The sequence below is a fragment of the Temnothorax nylanderi genome, unplaced genomic scaffold (assembly GCF_030848795.1).
Source record: "Temnothorax nylanderi isolate EJ_2023f unplaced genomic scaffold, tnyl_v1.0 TNYL_tig0586_pilon, whole genome shotgun sequence".
NCBI lineage: Eukaryota > Metazoa > Arthropoda > Insecta > Hymenoptera > Formicidae > Temnothorax > Temnothorax nylanderi.
The window spans coordinates 69,145-88,914 of record NW_027249648.1 but is presented as its reverse complement, the minus strand read 5'-3'; the positions used below and the strand labels follow the sequence as shown (position 1 = coordinate 88,914).

At 48.6% G+C, this 19,770-nt stretch overlaps 2 protein-coding genes across 2 annotated transcripts; both read left to right on the top strand.

The window, feature by feature from the left end:
* Positions 1-995: 995 nt before the first annotated feature.
* LOC139784114 (uncharacterized) lies at positions 996-4,446 on the top strand. The gene is made up of 3 exons (XM_071723278.1): positions 996-1,060; positions 1,141-4,150; positions 4,252-4,446. Exons 1-3 carry the CDS (start codon positions 996-998, stop codon positions 4,444-4,446), a joined length of 3,270 nt encoding a protein of 1,089 aa, XP_071579379.1.
* Positions 4,446-6,089, top strand: LOC139784113 (uncharacterized). Its single transcript, XM_071723277.1, has one exon. It carries the CDS (start codon positions 4,446-4,448, stop codon positions 6,087-6,089), a length of 1,644 nt encoding a protein of 547 aa, XP_071579378.1.
* The last annotated feature ends 13,681 nt before the right edge of the window (positions 6,090-19,770 follow it).

Here is a 19,770-nt window from a genome sequence, read left to right as displayed (position 1 = left end):
TTCGCAGTTTCCGTTGAGGTTGAGGTGCCATCTATGTGTGAAACCCGGAAACTTAGTTGCGCACCTAGTATATAATAATTTTTTATTAAATAATTTTTTAGATTTATTAATATGTAGGAAAATAAATGGATAATTAATGTCGCGCGCCGATATAATGTCACGCGTTGTGTTTGAGATTGCGCTTGTTTCCTTGCTGGAAATCGCATTAATCGCATGTCAAGTAGCCTATTCAAGAATAAATTTGTCGACGTTAATGTTCAGTATAGCATGGATCTTTCATCACATCGGAAAGTTCGCTAATTGCTAGCAATAACACAGCCACGGCCGACCGGGCGCACAAATAAAGTCAAACAACAACGCTTTCACTAAGGAAAGATCCATGCTATAAACATGGCAATTGAAAACATGTAACGAGCACGTCGGATCTTCAACCGAAACCGTGACGTAAGCGCGATGACGTGGGCCACCGATGGCCAATCACCTTCCCGAAATTATTCGTAACGAGCCTGGAGGGAGTTTCGCCTCGGAGGTGATAAAAGGATCGCCGCTGCGCCGCGGAATCGATTTCGTTCGAGGATCACCGCCAGTACACCGCTTCATACCATTCGCACTCGCTTGCTTGATTTCACCCGCTTAGAATCACCGCTCGTGCAAATCGCTTGAACGCTACTTGCAAACCGCTTAAACGCTACTCACAATCCGCCCTCGACACCGAATTAGCTTGTGCAGCTAAATTCTCTGCTTTTCGCTGTGATAGATTTAGTGCGCGCTATCACTCACGGCTCTGAACTCTGTAAATAATTGTACACATTAGACTGTGAATATACTTTGTTTTATTTTCGTGTATTTTTGGACTTGCTGTTTTCTTTGTGGTCGTCTCGTTGCCTCGCGCTACATCGCGCTACCGCGTGCTTTCGAACATTTCTGGTCCTTCGAGCCGGATTCGACCGGCAACCGCTAACTCGGGAGTGCTTCCTCAACGGACGACTGCAGCCATGAGCATGGATCAGAGCGCCTTGTTGAACGGAAGCAGGGTACAGAGAACATCACCCTCGACGCTGTGAGAACTCGCCTCCGCATTCTCGACGACTTGTGGGTCAAGTTTGAGTCAAACCACGATCTCATTCGGGCATGCTACAGAGATCTCTACACCGAGAGTGAGTACTTTAAAACCGATTTCTTTGACACCTTCGAGAATGCGTACGTGCATCAGCACAGCTTGCTCACCACCTACGCAAGCACGTTGAAAGCCGCGTTGCCCCAGGTGCCAGCTGGGCCAGAGCAGGGTGGCGAACGCGCCCCCAAGACCTCGCTACCGCGTATCACGTTACCTTACTTCTCGGGCGCGTACGAGGAATGGCCGTCGTTTCGGGATCTCTTCCTATCGGTCATCGGTGAGAACTCGTCGATCTCGAATACGGAGCGGTTCCATTACCTCCGATCTTGTCTGCGAGGGCCCGCTGAAAAATTAGTGCATTCGTTAACAGTGACCGGAACCAATTACGACCGCGCGTGGGTTATTTTAAGTAGACATTTCGAGAATAAAAGGGAGTTGATACGCTCCAACTTTGCCACGTTTACCGCCGTGGCGAAGATGAAGGGAGAAACCGCTGACGAGCTGAGCCGCATCTTCAACGCCGTCACAACCGCCGTCAATGCTCAGGAGAGCATCGGGAGGCCCATCGAGTCCCATGAAATGGACCTCTTCAACCACCTGGTTGTCGAGCTCTTTGACCAGCGCACGCGACTCGAGTGGAAATCGTTCATCTCCGACTCCGTCGACCCTCCGGAGCACGAGAAGCTCACGGACTTTATTGCGAAGCGTGTCCTCACGCTAAACGCCGCGAAACCGAAACCCGCCGCGAAAGCCTCCGATTCCACTCGGTCCGCGAAGACCCACGTCGCGAAACAAGGGTCTAAAGACAGTGCTAATCCGCAGTGCGCCCTATGCAAGGGAAAACACTCGTTGATGACGTGCAGCGATTTCAGATCCAAGTCCGCCACCGACCGAAAGACGGTTGTCGAGACCAGCCGATTGTGTTACAATTGCCTCGGCAATCACTCCGTCGCGAAGTGTCAATCCGCGAAGAATTGCTTCACGTGCAAGGCTCGGCATCACACGATGCTTCATGAAGCCTACGTCCCCGCGTCGCCGTCCGCCGAGGTCAGCGCGCTGTCCGCCGTGCGTTCCGCTGACGACCGCAAGGCGATCCTCCTCGCAACCGCGCGAGTGACCGTCGCCAACCGCCATGGAGACCCTCATCCAGTGCGAGTCCTCATCGACCAAGGGTCTGAGGTCTCAATTGTCGCTGAATCTCTCGTGCAGCGCCTGCGCCTGCAACGATCTCGCTCCGCCGTGTCGATTTTTGGAATCGGGGGGTCGAAATCCGGGGCAACCCGCGGGAAGGTGACGGTGAGCCTTACGTCCGTGACAACCGGAGCCACGATTACCGCCGTCGCGTTCGTGCTGCCCCGCCTCTCTCTTTACCAAGGCTCGACGACGAAGAGCCCCGCTACGTGGCCCCATCTCAAAGGGCTGCCTCTGGCCGATGCGCGGTTTTCGGCTGGAGACCCGGTCGAGCTACTTCTCGGAGCAGAAGTGTGCTCCACCATCCTCGAAGAGGGCATTCGCAAGGGCGGACCGCTAGCCCCGATCGCGCAGAAGACAGCCTTCGGGTGGATCCTGTCCGGTGGCTGCGGCGCTTCAGCCCTCCACACGCACGGCAGCTTTCAAGCGACGGCCGACAACGAGTTGGCCGATTTCGTGCGCCGCTTCTGGGAGCAAGAGGCAGAGCCCTCCGCTCCCGCCGCCCTCACGCCGGAAGAACAGAAGTGCGAGGACTTCTACGTGCAAACGCACGCCCGCACGGAGACGGGACGGTACGTGGTCCGACTGCCATTCTCCAAGGAGCCAACGACGTTGGCTGAGACGCGCCGACCGGCCGAACGCCTGCTGACCGCAATGGAGCGGAAATGCCAGAGGGAACCCCGGTTCGGCAAGCTCTACCGCCAGTTCATGCGGGAGTACGAGGAGCTAAAACACATAGAGTTAGCTTCCGTTTCTCCAGACCACGAAGTTAAACCTGAGTGCTACCTACCTCATCACGGAGTGCTCCGAGAGTCGAGCACCTCCACCAAGCTCAGGGTAGTATTCAACGGGTCACAACAGACGCCGTCCGGCGAGTCGCTGAACCACCACCTCCTCGTGGGCGCCAATCTGCTGCCCGCTCTGGCGGACGTCTTGATGCGCTGGCGCTGGCACCGCTACGCCTTCGTTACGGACATCAAGAAGATGTACCGGCAGATCCTCATCCACCCGGACGACAGGAAGTACCAGTGCATCCTTTGGCGTTGCACCCTCCTCGCCCTCGTGTGCGCGTACTGGCTCCTCACGGTAACGTACGGTCTCGCGTGCGCGCCCTTTTTGGCCATTCGGACGTTGCGCCAGTTGGCCCACGACGAACAATCGCGATATCCACAGGGAGCGAGCACGCTGCTCGAGGACACGTACGTGGACGACGTTGTCTCGGGCGCGAACACTTTGTCCGACGCGATCGCCAAACAGACACAACTCCGCGGGCTGTGCACGGCGGGCGGGTTCCCGCTTCGGAAATGGGCCGCGAACTGCGACGAAGTGCTGTCGGGAATTCCTCCCGAGCACCGACTCCACCACGAACCGCACTCATGGGAAGACAAAAGTTTTTCCACTCTCGGGCTATTGTGGCACCCGAGCGAGGACACGTTCGCGTTCGCGATTCACCCGCGCTCGGTCGCAGAGCCCACCAAACGACGCGTTCTCGCGGAAACCGCTCGACTCTTCGATCCGCTGGGATGGCTCGCTCCCGTGGTGATTCGCGCGAAGATCCTCATCCAGTCCGCGTGGCTCCAGAGACTCGATTGGGACGACCCGCTTCCCGCCGCCGACGCGCACTGTTGGAGGAGCTTCCTCGAGGAGCTGCCTCTCCTCTCCCGCTTGCGCGTGAACCGCTGGCTGGGCAGCGGAAACGAGGACGCGAACGTGGAGCTGCACGGCTTTGCCGACGCGTCCGAGCGAGGGTACGCCGCGGCCGTGTACCTCCGCATCACCCGGAACGGCACCGTGGCCGTGTATCTGCTGGTCGCGAAGAGCAAGGTGGCCCCGGTCAAGCAGGTGACACTGCCACGGCTCGAGCTCACTGCCGCCGACTTGCTCACATCTCTGCCACGACGAGCTCACAGATCACACTCGCTCCACCTTGCATTTGTTCACAGCACCCACTTTCCTTTGGACAGACTCGCAGGTTACACTGCACTGGATCCGCGGGCACGCCTCCCGCTGGAAAACCTACGTGGCGAACCGCGTGGCCCGCATCCAGCAGAAGCTTCCGGACGCTCAATGGCGACATGTCCCCGGGCGAGACAACCCGGCTGACTGCGCCTCCAGAGGAATCGCTCCAGGCGACCTGATGGACCATCCCCTGTGGTGGACTGGACCCGCCTGGCTCCGCGAGGACCGAACCCAGTGGCCGAGCGAGGGTCGGGAGATGTCCGACGGAGAGCTGCCGGAACGACGAGTCGTGGCGCACGTTGTCACAGAAAAAATCGAGGCCGAGCCCGAGATGCTCCTCCGATTTTCCTCGCTGCACCGGCTTCTACGAGTCACAGCTTGGTGCTCTCGCTGGCGACGCGCCGCTTCCCGCACCACCGCACTCACGTTGCAATCGGAGGAGATTGACGACGCACTATTCCGCTGGCTCCGCGTGGTGCAAGCACTGCACTTCGCCGCCGAGATCACTTCGATTTCCGCAAACCGCACCGTTTCACCTCGAAGTCCTCTGGCGAGCCTGAGTCCATTCCTGGACGACCACGGCGTTCTAAGAGTTGGAGGCCGGCTCAAGCATGCCCCGCTCTCCACCGATGAGCGACACCCGATGATCGCACCGCCTTCCTCGTGGCTCACTCGATTAATCATTGAGTCGTGCCACCGTCGGACGCTGCACGGAGGAGTGCAGCTTACCCTTGGCCTGCTTCGACTCCGGTTCTGGATACCTCGGGGCCGCTCCATTGTCAAGCAGCGATTGCATCGCTGTGTCAGATGCACCCGCTGGCGAGCCACGACTCCTCAGCCGCCGATGGGCAATCTTCCGAAGGGACGAGTCACTCCAGCACGCCCCTTCCTCCGGACCGGCCTGGACTACGCCGGCCCGATCCTCATCCGCACGAGCAAAGGCCGCGGACACCGAGCGCACAAGGCCTTCATCGCCGTGTTCGTGTGCCTCTGCACCAAGGCTGTGCATTTGGACGTCGTCTCAGATTACACGACGGAGGCCTTTCTTGCCGCTTTCCGGCGCTTCATCTCCCGGCGAGGCCTTTGCGAGGAACTGTTCTCTGATTGCGGCACCAACTTCGTGGGGGCCGACCGAGCTCTGAGAGAGCTTCTCCGAGCTTCTTCCGCCGATGGCCGTCGCCTTGCTCACGCCGCCGCCACGGAGGGCATTAAATGGCACTTCAACCCGCCAGCCGCACCGCACTTTGGAGGACTGTGGGAAGCCGCCGTGAAATCGACGAAGTTCCACCTCCGTCGGGTTATCGGAGAGACCACGCTCACGTTCGAGGAGATGAGCACCTTCCTCGCCCAGGTAGAAGCCTGCCTAAATTCCAGGCCGCTGCGAGCTTTGTCCGACGATCCGGACGACCTATCCGCTCTCACCCCAGGACACTTCCTGATCGGTGCTCCTCTCCTGGCTGTTCCCGAGCCCTCCTTGACTGACACGGCTGAGAGCTCACTTTCCCGGTGGCAACACCTCCAAAGGATGCGCGATCACTTCTGGTCTCGATGGTCGCGCGAATATGTAAACGGGATGACCGCACGCCCGAAGTGGCTCAAACTCGAGGATGCGCCTGCCGTCGGATCTCTGTGCCTGGTGCGAGCCGAAAGCACACCACCGAGCCGATGGCCACTAGCCCGCATCATTCGATTGCACTCCGGAGACGATGGCATCATTCGAGTGGCGACGATTCGCACCGCCACGTCAGAGCTGGTTCGACCACTATGCAAACTCGTGCTTCTTCCCGGAGCTGAGGACCAGCCGACGCCGGAGGATGCGTGAGCCCATCGACACTCTCCGTCGCTTAATTAATTTTAGAGGCCTTCCGCCTGCATTCTCTCTCGTTCACGTCGTGTAATCGTCCTTCATCGGCCCTCCGCCTCAACTTCACCTTCTGTGCGACACACAAATTCACTTTCACGTATCACTTCACTTCTCACATGTCACCGAATTCGCGTTACGTGCATCGCGAATGTTTATGTGTCTCGCTCGAGATCACCACGCGTTGTGATACTGCGCAGCCGCGCCGCGCCGCCATTGCTCGCCAGCACCACGCGCCGGAATCGCGATCACGGTGAATCGATCGAAAAATCGATATCCTGCCGCGACGTCGGTCGCACCGTCGAGCGCACCATGTTTCGTCAACACTTGCCGAGGCGGGCGGGATGTTTGAGATTGCGCTTGTTTCCTTGCTGGAAATCGCATTAATCGCATGTCAAGTAGCCTATTCAAGAATAAATTTGTCGACGTTAATGTTCAGTATAGCATGGATCTTTCATCGCATCGGAAAGTTCGCTAATTGCTAGCAATAACACAGCCACGGCCGACCGGGCGCACAAATAAAGTCAAACAACAACGCTTTCACTAAGGAAAGATCCATGCTATAAACATGGCAATTGAAAACATGTAACGAGCACGTCGGATCTTCAACCGAAACCGTGACGTAAGCGCGATGACGTGGGCCACCGATGGCCAATCACCTTCCCGAAATTATTCGTAACAAGCCTGGAGGGAGTTTCGCCTCGGAGGTGATAAAGGGATCGCCGCTGCGCCGCGGAATCGATTTCGTTCGAGGATCACCGCCAGTACACCGCTTCATACCATTCGCACTCGCTTGCTTGATTTCACCCGCTTAGAATCACCGCTCGTGCAAATCGCTTGAACGCTACTTGCAAACCGCTTAAACGCTCCTCGCAATCCGCCCTCGACACCGAATTAGCTTGTGCAGCTAAATTCTCTGCTTTTCGCTGTGATAGATTCAGTGCGTGCTATCACTCACGGCTCTGAACTCTGTAAATAATTGTACACATTAGACTGTGAATATACTTTGTTTTATTTTCGTGTATTTTTGGACTTGCTGTTTTCTTTGTGGTCGTCTCGTTGCCTCGCGCTACATCGCGCTACCGCGTGCTCTCGAACACGTTGCCTGGTCGCCTCGTCAACTCGGCATTCACGAGATCCGAAATTGCATAGCCAATAGCCATAGCTCGAGAGAGAAGAAAAAGACAGTAGATCTGTCTATCCTCTTCTACCGCTGACGCTCGAAGCTGGCCGAAGCCAGCCGAAGCGCTCGGCTGCGTTGCTGAAGCTCGCACACCCAATTTGAATATGGCATCTACTCCCCACTCTCGTCACGTGACCTATTTTAGTTCTCTGTTTCCGGAGGGACAGAGCCAGGTGGCGCTGCAAAAGTGTCTCCTCCTCTTTCATGGAAGTTTGTCCCCCCTGATCTCAGCGAAGCAAGATGCAGCTCTTTTAACATATTTCTTACTTGAAATTCGGAGATCGGGTGCTAAAGTACCGTCTGTAGTAATAACTGATTTCAGTCGAGCAATATTACTTGCTTTAGCGCGCGAATTTGCAGATTGTGCTGATTTAAAGCATTATTTACAGTGTTGTTACGACGTCATTATAAAAAATGAACAAGCGGCCCTGCCAGCCTCATACTTAAGATTATATGTTAGCCACGTAATAAAAATAATCAGTAGATGGGAATGTTTACGACACATACCGAATAAAGTACGGCAGTTTTACCTTAGAAGCATCGGTCAAGCGTATAAAATGCAATCTTTGGAGGAATTATGTTCTTTTTTGACGTCTCTCTTGGTCGCAGCTTTAAGCGAAGACGTTGGTAACGTCAATGACACTTCTGTTCCAGCTGAGACGTGCTTACAATCAATTAATAAATTGTATTAAAGGTGTGGATGTGGTGGACTTAATAAATTCTACAGATGTGGATGATTTAGTAGATGATTTTTCCGAAGACGTTTCGATATCTTGGCAAGAATGGAGCAATAATTTATATGCCGAAGCTAATGCTTTATCATTAAGCTCTCAAAATGGAAATATAGTTCATGCGTTTTACAATCCCGCAGCTGCTAAAAAAATAAAAGATTTAATTCCAAATTTGCCGCTGTGGACAGGTGTAATGCGTCCTTACTTTAAAACTGGTACGGAAGTATCGACTTCTTCTTCAGTTGAATCACTTTTCGCTGAATATAAAACACGACTTTTCAAAGGATGCATTCCGATGAGAGTCGATAAATTTGTAGCCAGTCATCTCGAGTATCTCGATGGCAGATTACGTTTAGACTATGCCGCAAACGCTTTTTCAGGATACAGATGACTGTTTCTTACAGTTGGCTAAAAAAATTATATCAAATGGAAAAATTGCTAAGTATGAATATACTAAAAGAGCATCCATTTTTCTTAATTTAACACTGTTTGAACAATACAAATACACCAGACACTTTAAAACGTTAGATGCTATGTGCAACGCTGCCCATCTAGCTGAGTATACCTTCGCCTCGTTACCCAGCCTTCGTAGAAACAAAATATGTCATGCGTGTAACTATTCGAACGAAAGAAACTTTGTGACTATAAGTATTAACGTGGATGTGCTACTGCGTAAAGGACTCCAATATATCCAAGACGCTATTAACGACGCAATTCTACTAAAACAAACTTGTGCGAAATGCAATAATTCAAGCCACGTAATAGAAAAATATGGTCCACAAATTATTATCGATACAAGCATATTAACCGACGACAACTACCTGAAAAATATAGGACTCGAAGCTCAATCCTACAGCTTAGACAGTATTGCGAAGAACATCATAATGGGTAATAACAAATACACTTTTAGAGGAGTTGTAAATTATATAAATCGAGCGCGCCATTATACCGCTTTGCTTTCTACAGCTGTTTCGTAATATGAATACGACGACATGAAATTAAAAAGGAAACAAGTATCACCAACAAAATACATGGTAGTGCCACATGTGCTAATATATGGACAAATAAAATAAAATAATGATACCTACTTTAATAAACGAGAAAGACTCTATTTTTATATTCGACAACGTTTGGCTAATGTCGTGACAATTCGACCATTGGTTTTGGTCAGATTAATCGTCAAGACTTTTTTGATCATGAGTTTTGGTCGTTTTTAAATTGATTTACTAGGTGCGCAACTAAGTTTCCGGGTTTCACACATAGATGGCACCAATAACACATGTACTCGACTTACATGTCTAAAGTTGTCTGAAGTTATAGCTTGGTCATCTGTTAACAATAACCAGTCGTTATATAAACACATATCGCAACGCAAAAATATTTTTTTTAACAACGGAGATGTCGAGTTTTGTGCCAAATAAACAGCATTTGCGGGAAGCTTTGCTTTTCTGCTTTAACTTGAAAAAAAATGCAGCTGAAGCACGTCGTTTGCTTGAGGAGGCCTACGGCGAACATGCACCATCGAAAACTACCTGTGAAGATTGGTTTAAACGCTTCAGAAGTGGCGATTTCGACACTGAGGACAAGGAGCGCTCCGGAAGGCCAAAAACAATTGAGGACGCCGATCTGCAAGCGTTATTGGATGAAGATGATACGCAAACACAAGATCAACTTGCGGAGGCATTAAACATGACTCACCAAGGTATTTCCAAACGTTTACATGCCATGGGAAAAATTCAAAAGGAAGGAAAATGGGTGCCGCATGAGTTGACTGAGAGACAGATGGAAAATCGAAGAGCCACTTCCGAAATTTTGCTTTTGCGGCATGAAAGAAAGAGTTTTCTTCATCGAATTGTTACTGGCGATGAGAAGTGGATATATTTAGAGAATCCCAAACGCAAAAAATCGTGGCTTTCACCTGGTGAAGAATCAACATCGACGGCACGGCCAAATCGTTTTGGAAAGAAGACAATGCTCTGCGTTTGGTGGGACCAGAAAGGAATCGTGTACTATGAGCTGCTGAAACCGGGCGAAACTGTCAATGGGCATCGCTACCGACAACAATTGATCAATTTAAACCATACATTGCTCGAAAAACGGTCAGAATGGGACATGAGACACGAACGAGTGATATTGCAGCACGACAACGCTCCGTGCCATCGCAGTTCCATCGTCCAGGACACCATCAAAACGCTGAAATGGGATCTGCTACCGCACCCGCCGTATTCGCCAGACCTGGCGCCTTCCGATTATCACTTGTTCCGGTCGATGGCGCATGGCTTGGCTGGGCTACACTTGACCAATTTCGAAGAAGTGCAAAATTGGTTGGATGAATGGTTTCGGTCCAAAGACGCGTCGTTTTATTGTCGCGGTATTCATGTATTGCCAGAGAGATGGCGAAAATGTATAGCTAGCGAGGGACAATACTTTGAATAAACCATTTTTTGTATTTCTCTTGAAATTTTCCATTTTTTATTGATCAAAAAAACCCGGAAATTTAGTTGCGCACCTAGTAAATTGACCAATTTAAAAACGACCAAAACTCATGATCGAAAAAGTCTTGACGATTAATCTGACCAAAACCAATCGTCGAATTGTCACGACATTAGCAAAATGTTGTCGAATATAAAAATAGAGTCTTTCTCGTTTATTAATTATTGGCGAAATCTACTTTAATACTTATATTAATTAAGTGACTATATTAAAAACAAGTTGCGTTACAGTTTTTTTGTTCTAAAATTTAATACTGAGACATTTATTTCACAACATAACATTAACTTATATATCTTAACTCTGGAGGACAAGGCGTTTCTCAATAACCACGTATTAAAAAAAAAAAATATATATATATATATATATATATATAAACACAAAAAAACAAAAAACTAAAAAAAAAAGAAAAAATAAAACAAACAAAAATAAGGAACCATCATCTCGTCACGTCCACGTCGTTGGTTCTGGGTTACGTTGAGAACGAGATACCTGTAGATTTAATTTTCATAATTAGGCGGCTACAGTACAAAAATTAAAAAGCAACATTTAACATTAAATTAACCGATAATAGTCAACCATACAACGTCTCATATTAGTTCCAGTACGTACTCTTTATGGGCAATATTAATTTATTAAAAAATCATAAAATATTGATAGTGCTGGAAACTCTTTAAAAAATGCACAAATATATTGAAAACTATACTAGAACTATTTTAAAAAAGCCTGAACTCCGAGATTTTCTACAGCGTCTCACCCATATACCCGTAAATGCGTCTTTCTTGGGCGATAAAAATTATTTAAAAAATGAATAAATAATGCTTATCGCCAGAACTCTTTAGAAAACGTTAGAACACGTTCAGAATTACACGAAAATTATAATAGAACTCACAGAACTGTCGAAATACGGCCAGCGTCTCACCCTATTCTCGATAAATTTTTTATTTTCGAGCATTATTAATTTATTTAAAAATTATACAACATTGCCAATGACCGGAACTCTTTAGAAATCGCTTCAGTATGCTCAGAACTACTCGAAAAATATTTTACATAAACCGGAACTCCGTGATTTCAACTGTCGTCTCAACTCGGTATACTCGTTATATTTTAATTTCTTTTTTAGTACCTTATAATTAATTTTTTTGCTTTTATATGGCAGAACTCTTTATAGAACTGTTATAGAACTATAGATCTCGCAAAATCTGATAAGATACTGCTCGGGGGGGGGGGGGTATGAAACAGTCCCCGGATTCGCGAAAGTTCTATAAAGTTAGGTTCGAAGGATCAGAGGGGTAGTCTCCTCGCGATGTTCTATCGAAAAAACGAATGAAGCAAAACAATGAAAGTGCAAGCGACTCACCGTTTCGTTGCCCGTCGCCCTCCTGAGGTGGTGTTCTTTCCGTGGATCTCGGTCTTCCGGTGGCTGGCGAGTCCTCGTGGCGTGCAATGAGCGTGCAAGCAGGTAGGAGCAATGCAGGCAGGCAAGGGTTGAGGCAGGCAAGTAGGCAATTGATAGCACTCTTCGATGATTTCCGAATGAGATCGGGCCGTTTGAGCGGCACCCGAATGGTGATACGCTAACACGACGATTTCCAATGGCAAAGTGAGTGTGTGTTGACTCGACTGTGTCCAATTGCGAAGTGAGTGTGTGCTGACTCGACTTCGTCCCAAATGAGAAGTGAGTGTATGTTGATTCGACTTCGTCCAAATGAGAAGTCGAATCAAGAAGTGTCCGAACTTGACCACATCCGAATGATGAGTGTGTTCTCCGACACTCGCCGGCTCGCGCACCTGCGAAGTACGGTGCGAGCGAGTACCAAATTCATCCCAATAATTGGGGATGCCACCCGCGGGCGGGCAGCACGAGTCGGGTAAGTCGCGCGAATATTGACAAAACTAATGATCGTGATCCGCCAACGTTCCGCGCGAGTCGTTAAACACGAAATCGAAGTTACCGACGGTAACTTCTTGACAAATACACGCTATTAATACAACAATCGACTTATCAAACTACTATGTACAAGCGAGCGCCAAACAGATACAGTGGTGGAACTTGTGTAGGACAAAGTGAGACGCTGCGTGAACCTAGCGTTTCAGTTTGTACTGACGCGTTTTTTGGCTTTAATGGCCAGAACTATTTGTTTAAACTATCAGGAACTCTAGAACTATTGAAAAGAAAGTCAGAACTCTCAATAATTTGAGTTTCCGCAAAATAAGACGCTAGCTTCACACACACCTGTTATTGGTCGCTTGAGTTAAGGATAGGCGTCGTGGCGCTATGCGCAGGAAGAAGCGCACTGATTGGTGGGTCAGCGAGGAGACGCTACCGATAGGCTGATACCGGCAGCGACCGGCACGGCAGTCTTTGCCCGCAATGCCCGCTCGTGTTGCATGGCTCGTGTGTCGTTAATCGCTCGTGTTGTGTATATGTAGTGCCATAACTACGAGGGCTCGGGTCCATCTGATCACCACAGTTGAAATATTTCCGTCTTTCAGAAGGAAGACATTAACTTGCTTTCTTCCAAAGGTATGTACACCACATATTTTTCAAAAGATTTAATGGCCAGTTTACAATGAGTCTCTAGTAATAGTCAGAAGTCGGAAGAGAGTCAAAAAAAGTCATAAGCGTATCGAAAGGCGATCGGAAGTCTGTAATCGGCGTTCGTAAGCGATTGGCCAAATGCCATCTCTGATCTCTTTTAGTATTAGTACGAATACTAAAATTACGTAAAATAGTAGTTTATAAGTCGTGCAAAAATCTCCCATCATGGCAGCGTTCGGGGAGCGCGCTATTAGCGCTATTGCATCATTCAATCTTTATCGCTCATCAGGTGTAAAACAAGGATAGAATAAGCAAATAGCGCTAATAGCGCGCTCCCCGAATCCAAGCCATATCAAATCTAATTCTAACTTAATGCTGAAAAAGCTCGATTAAAAACCATTAAAAAATTATATTCGGTCTAATAAGATTGAATTGTGTTTTTGAATCTGCATTTTCCATTAAAACATAATTACTCTCAAATCGGTTGTACTTTATTGAACTGGAACTTATGCCAATATTAGTATAAATAAGTTTCTATGGTTTTGAATCAGATTCGATAGAAATATTCACATTCCGTCCTATATGTTTTAATATGTCTATATTGGTCCGATTACATATGGCATAAGTTCCAGTTCAACAAAGTATAACCGATTTGAGAGTAATTTTATGTTTTAATGGAAATGCAAGTTCAAAACACAATTCAATCTTATTAGACCGAGTAGGATTTTCTAATGGTTTTAAGCGAGTTTTTTTTAGCAGGGTTAACATAACCCATATTAATAAAATAGTAAAGGCTCACAAGATTAGAAATCAATCAAAGAAAAATGGAGCGTAGAGCCGTAACAAGGTGTTGGTGTTCATATATTCTATACTTAAGTAAGGAATTAACGAATTGTAATGTACATACTGTACATATACATATATTCCAACTTAATAGACTGCGCGACGATTATTTGTCGGACTTGAAACACAGCTATCTTGGAACATTAATACCCTTCCTTTTTTTTTTAACGTAGGGATATCTCTCATGAGTACCGCCGCCCCCGGGGAAGGGCGGACGGTTATGCCGGACTCTTACCGGCTAAAAACCCTACGTGTGGCCTTACCCGGTGTCTCGTAGGGCGCTCCAGGAACTAATTAAAATGCATCCAGGGCGCCCTCACCAACCTCAACTAGGGGTACCTACTCCCCAGGGGACCCCGCGAGCAGGCGTTATAATAAGCCTGTCTCGATCCCGCGGAGCCCCCCAGGCCCCCGCCGCGTGCGTCGATGATGGCGCACGGGTCGGGGGTACTTACCCTCATGCGGCGACAGGTACCACAATCCCCATCGCCGCGCCCCCTCGGGTTGTGTGCGAGGGCGGAGTCGGGGCTCAAGAATCCCCGCTTGAGCCCCGACCCCCGCACGACCACAGAGGAAGGGAGTACGGGCCGGAACCCCCGTAGAGGGAAACCAGCCCACCCCTCCCCCGGGCCGCGGATCAAGAGACACGGGTCCGGGACTCAAGCTTCGGGACCGGGTCCCCCGGCGGAGCGGAGGGAGCACTCGTGGCGGGGGCCCCGTAGGAACCCCGCCCAAGCCCCCCTCACACCGCTACGCTCTACTCCTGGCAGCTGGGGGATCGGGGTGGCCGGGAGTCCAAGGGCTCCCAAGCCATCCCGTCCCCCGTCCCTCCCATTTCGGGAGCCGAGGCTCCCGGCAAGGAAACGGGCTCCTCTCTAATCTTCGGAGCCCGTCTCCCCCCCCGCTTGGCTTAGGGCGGGAACACCCAGCCCCCCCCCCAGCCGGTGCTCAGCCGGCAACCCCGAATCCGCGCAAAGCGGACATTTCGGGGCCGCCGCAGAACAGCGGTTGGCTCGGTGGCCGCTAACCCCGCAGCGGTAGCAAAGCCCGCTGCGGTCCACCAAGGAGGTGCACAGGGCCCAGACGTGTCCTACGGCGAGGCACCTGTAGCACCTAAGGGTCTCCTTTTAACGGCAGCAATAGCTGCTTCCCCCGGCGAGCTCGCTCCGGACCCGCCGGGTAGATCATCACCCGATGACGACGGGAGGGAGGCTGGGACGATACCCCCCTCTCGCCGGCCCCTGGGTGTCCGGTCACCCTGGGGCGGTAAGTCCGTTCGTCTCTTTTTGTTCATCATCATAGTATCAAAAAGGTTTTGATTTTATTTCGGAATTTTCCTTCTCCTAGGTTGGTTGGCTTTCTTGCCTTACGAGCCCAACCTGCCCGAGCTCGGGCACACCGGGTTTGCCAAACCCGTATCGAGGACGCCCACCAGAAGCCCCGAAGGACCCCCGGAGGCCGCCCCCGACCCCTGGAAACTCCACCGCCCACCGATCAACCAACACCAGACCGGGAAAGCCCCCACCATACCCCTCCCGCGCACTAAGTGAGGGATCCGGCCGAGCAAGCTCGATCCCGGTCCCCCACCGCCCGCGAGAGGGCAGGGCACAGGATGCTCCCCCAGCCGACGCAGGCCGACCGACGGGCTCCTAACCACGCCGCCGGCCCTTACGTCCGGCGGCAGGACACCACCGGCCCTAACCCGGAAACGTCCGGGCGGCCCGGTGGGTCCTCCTTCCCGGGGTCACCCGGCCCCGACCTCGGATCATTTCCGAGCGGCCCGGGCGGCCCCTGGTGGGCCCGCAATCCCACGACCTGCCGGAGCACTGGCGTGCAATGGTCGTGAGATTGATCCCCCATCCTTCCGAAGCACCGGCGTGCAATGGATGGAGGATAGGCCCACCCCGTCCTGGTGGCCGGTGGAAGAATAACAATCCCCTAACGGTCCCGGCCAACCGGGCGTTTGTAGTCAGGGTCGCCTTCCCCTACCGGCTGTTGGAATCTGGGTGGCCGAAGCCGAACCCAGACTCCTAAGCAGGGCAGCCGGTCCCCCGGTTTTCTGTCAGGGTTTTCCTTCCTTTAGGACGGTTGGGAGAGCAAAGGCTCATCCCTCACGGCCCCGTCCAGGCCGGGCGAACTTATTATAGAGGCCGCCTACCTCGCGAGTCCTAAGAAGGACTCCCCGGCCTCCGCTAGCCCTTAGACTGACAGAGGTTACGGTGCTGATGTGCTCGGGACCCCGGGGGCGCAAGACCCGTATCGGGGAAGGCTCCTAGGGGCCCCTAAGGGCCGCCGGTGGCCTCTCCCGACCCCTGGGGGGATACCCTTCCCTCCTCGGAATAAAATCGACACGATTTAATTATTTAAAAAACTGTATAGAATTTATTGCGAAAAATATTACCTCAGCCAGGATTCGAACCTGGAACCTCCCTCATTCCGTGAAGGGCGTCGTACCAATTCGACTACCGAGGCATGTGGTAATATTTATTGTGTTTCAAGTTCGACAAATAACACAGACACACAAAAAAAATGTGCGGAGCCAAAAAGCGACCTATATAGCATTGTAGTATTGGTCGAGCATAGTCGAAATCCAAATTTTTGGAATTTCCTGCTTACCAGTTTTTTTTTTACCTTGAATTTTGGGTTTAGGTTGAATTCTTCCAAGTTGGCTACTAAACATCTGAAATCGTTTTTTTTAGCTGTAAAGTGGATTTTGTTATAGCTTTTATGTTAAAAAAGATTTTCCCGAGTTTCGGTCGCGAAAAAATTTTTTTCGCAAAAGTTACTAACAATAAAAGTATAATGTTACAACACGATCAACATTTTTCTCGTAAACGGCTAAACGGATTTTAACAATTCTGACGTCAATTTTTTTTATTTATAAACGTACATTCTAGAAATATGCTTTTGGATATACAAACATCGAATTTGTTTATAAAAATATTAATTGTTTATAAACAAATTAAAATTTTTTCTACTTAAAAAAATTTTTTTACTGCACGTCGTCGTTCTACATTTTTCCTGGAGAGAAATGCTAAAAGAAATACTATGTAATTCCTATCATTACACCTCGTATAAATTTTCAGCAGAGTGCTCGCGCGTCACACTGAAAAATTTATACGAGGTGTGATGATAGGAATTACATAGTATTTCTTTTAGCATTTCTCTCCAGGAAAAATGTAGAACGACGTGCAATAAAAAAATTTTTTTAAGTAGAAAAATTTTTAATTTGTTTATAAACAATTAATATTTTTATAAACAAATTCGATGTTTGTATATCCAAAAGCATATTTCTAGAATGTTCGTTTATAAATAAAAAAATTGACGTCAGAATTGTTAAAATCCGTTTAGCCGTTCACGAGAAAAATGTTGATCGTGTTGTAACATTATACTTTTATTGTTAATAACTTTTGCGAAAAAAATTTTTTTCGCGACCGAAACTCGAGAAAATCTTTTTTAACATAAAAGCTATAACAAAATCCACTTTACAGCTCAAAAAAACGATTTTAGATGTTTAGTAGCCAACTTGGAAGAATTCAACCTAAACCCAAAATTCACGGTCAAATAAAAAAAAACTGGTAAACAGGAAATTCCAAAAATTTGGATTTTGACTATGCTCGACCAATACTACAATGCTATATAGGTCGCTTTTTTGGCTCCGCACATTTTTTTGTATGTGTCTGTGTAATCGGCGCGCAGTCTATTAAGTTGGAATATATGTATATGTACAGTATGTACATTACAATTCGTTAATTCTTTACTTAAGTATAGAATATATTGTTACGCTCGTCGAGTAAGCTCGCCGCCGTAGCACTATCGCGCACTCCACACTCGCGCACGTATTCCGCGAAACTCGCGAAAGGAAAGAGAACTCAAAGGAACTTAAGAAATGCGTTTATTCAAAGCTCGTAAAACAAAACGCGTGCGGATTCCAAAAATCCGCCAGACAGAAAATCAATAAATCTATAAACAAACTCCCGTTGTCAAGGAGCGCGCTTCACAGCTTTCCGCGACTTCTCTACTCAGTGTCCAGCACGGGCGTAACACCGTCCCCCTCTTCTTTAGTTGTCGTCCCGACAACTAGAGGGGAGTTGTAAGCAGTTTCTTTCTCTTAGACTTTCGGCAACTTGAAACGCCTCCTGCTCTACCTCGAGCTAAGCTGCGAGTTAACGAGCTTCGTTTCTTCCCTTAATCCAAGAACGCTTCTTTCCACGTGTAAACCTCTTCAACGTCGGCTTTCCTTCTGCTACCAGCGCTGTCCTCTTGAGAGTCTTCGGACTGGAGGGGGAAACTTTCGTGGACCCTGCGTCTCGCAAGACTCCCCAGTCCCCGCCTTGGCATTTGCCCTAAGTCCCACGGAAAAACCACGGTCAAAAACCGTGGGCAAGGCGGTCTTCTTTCAGCTAATATCTTCGCCTGATGTTGTTCGGCACTATCTTCCCGGAGAAGTAGCTGAAAGTAACAACAAAAGAAAAGTATCTTCTTCTTAAAACCTAAAAACTAATTGAATGAATTGAAATTTTTCGGGCTCCGGATGAAAGTCGTGATTCGAAAGGAATTACCTCTCATAAAAAGTAGTTAATCTTTCTAAATGAACGACTTTGTTCTTATGCCGTTTAGACCTACGAATGCAATAAACTACATCATTTATTCTTTTAACGACTTCAAAAGGACCTTCCCAATTACTTTGTAACTTAGGAGTTATTCCTATTTTCCTTCGAGGATTAAATAACCAGACTTTTGCCCAGGCTCATAGCATAATTGTCTATCCTTCCGATCATAAAGCGCCTTGGCTTTTTGAGACTTAATTTCCATACGTTGACATACAATGTTATGAATGAGATCCATTTTTTCTTTCAAGTGACGGAAATATTCTCTTTCCGAAGGAATAGCCTCAGAATCAGGAGGATGTCCGCGAAGTAGATCCAAGGGTAATCTTAACTCCCGACCTAAATGCAATTCAGAAGGAGTGAAACCAGTAGTTTCATGTTTAGAAGATCTATACGCCAACAACCCTAATGGAATCCAACGATCCCAATCTCGTTGATTTTCAGCAACGAACTTTGCCAGATAATTTAACAACGTCTGATGTTGACGTTCCACCTGACCATTGGATTGAGGATGAAATGGAGTAGTTCTTGTTTTTTTAATTCCCAATAACTGAGTTAGTTCCAAGAATAATCGAGATTCAAAATTCCTTCCCTGGTCAGTATGTAATTCCGAAGGAATGCCGTATCTAGAAACCACTTGATTCAAGAAAATTTCCGCAATCGTTTTAGCCCTAATATTTCCAAGCGGAAAAGCTTCCACCCATTTCGTGAAACAGTCTGTAACCACCAACAGATATTTGTTTCCCGAAGAAGAAGTTGGAAGGGGACCGAGAACATCCATTTGAATTCTTTCGAAAGGCGCACTGACATTGTAAATTTGCATAGAAGACTTTCCTTTATCAGATGGCCCTCTCTTTGCAACGCAAACTTTACAAGTCCTACACCAATGTTCGACATCCTGCTTACAGAAAGCCCAATAAAAATGTTTCCGGATCTTCTCTAAGGTCTTATTGACACCAAAATGGCCACCTGTGGAAGAATCATGAGCTTCTTCTAAAATTCGCGAAATCATTCCTCGAGGAACTATAGTTTGAAAAACAACGGAACGTAAATTTGGAGACTCCCATTTCCTACACAAAATCCCGTCTTTAATTACCAGGGAATCCCATTGGAGCCAATAGTCCTTAGCAGTCGAATCTCTCTGAGCTATTTCTTGACGAAGAGATCGCCTATTCTCCTCTTTTCCACGATAAATTCCTACAATTGAAGGGTCCTCCAATTGCATTCTTTTCCAGTCCGCAGA

What these genes read in the sequence shown, in the direction of transcription:
- LOC139784114 (XM_071723278.1), top strand. Translation starts at nt 996, where the DNA reads ATGAGCATGGATCAGAGCGCCTTGTTGAACGGAAGCAGGGTACAGAGA. An exon ending in AGAACATCACCCTCGACGCT is followed by an intron (nt 1,061 to 1,140) that starts GTGAGAACTCGC and finishes GGCATGCTACAG; the next exon opens with AGATCTCTACACCGAGAGTG. An exon ending in AGGTGGCCCCGGTCAAGCAG is followed by an intron (nt 4,151 to 4,251) that starts GTGACACTGCCA and finishes ATTTGTTCACAG; the next exon opens with CACCCACTTTCCTTTGGACA.
- LOC139784113 (XM_071723277.1), top strand. Translation starts at nt 4,446, where the DNA reads ATGGACCATCCCCTGTGGTGGACTGGACCCGCCTGGCTCCGCGAGGAC.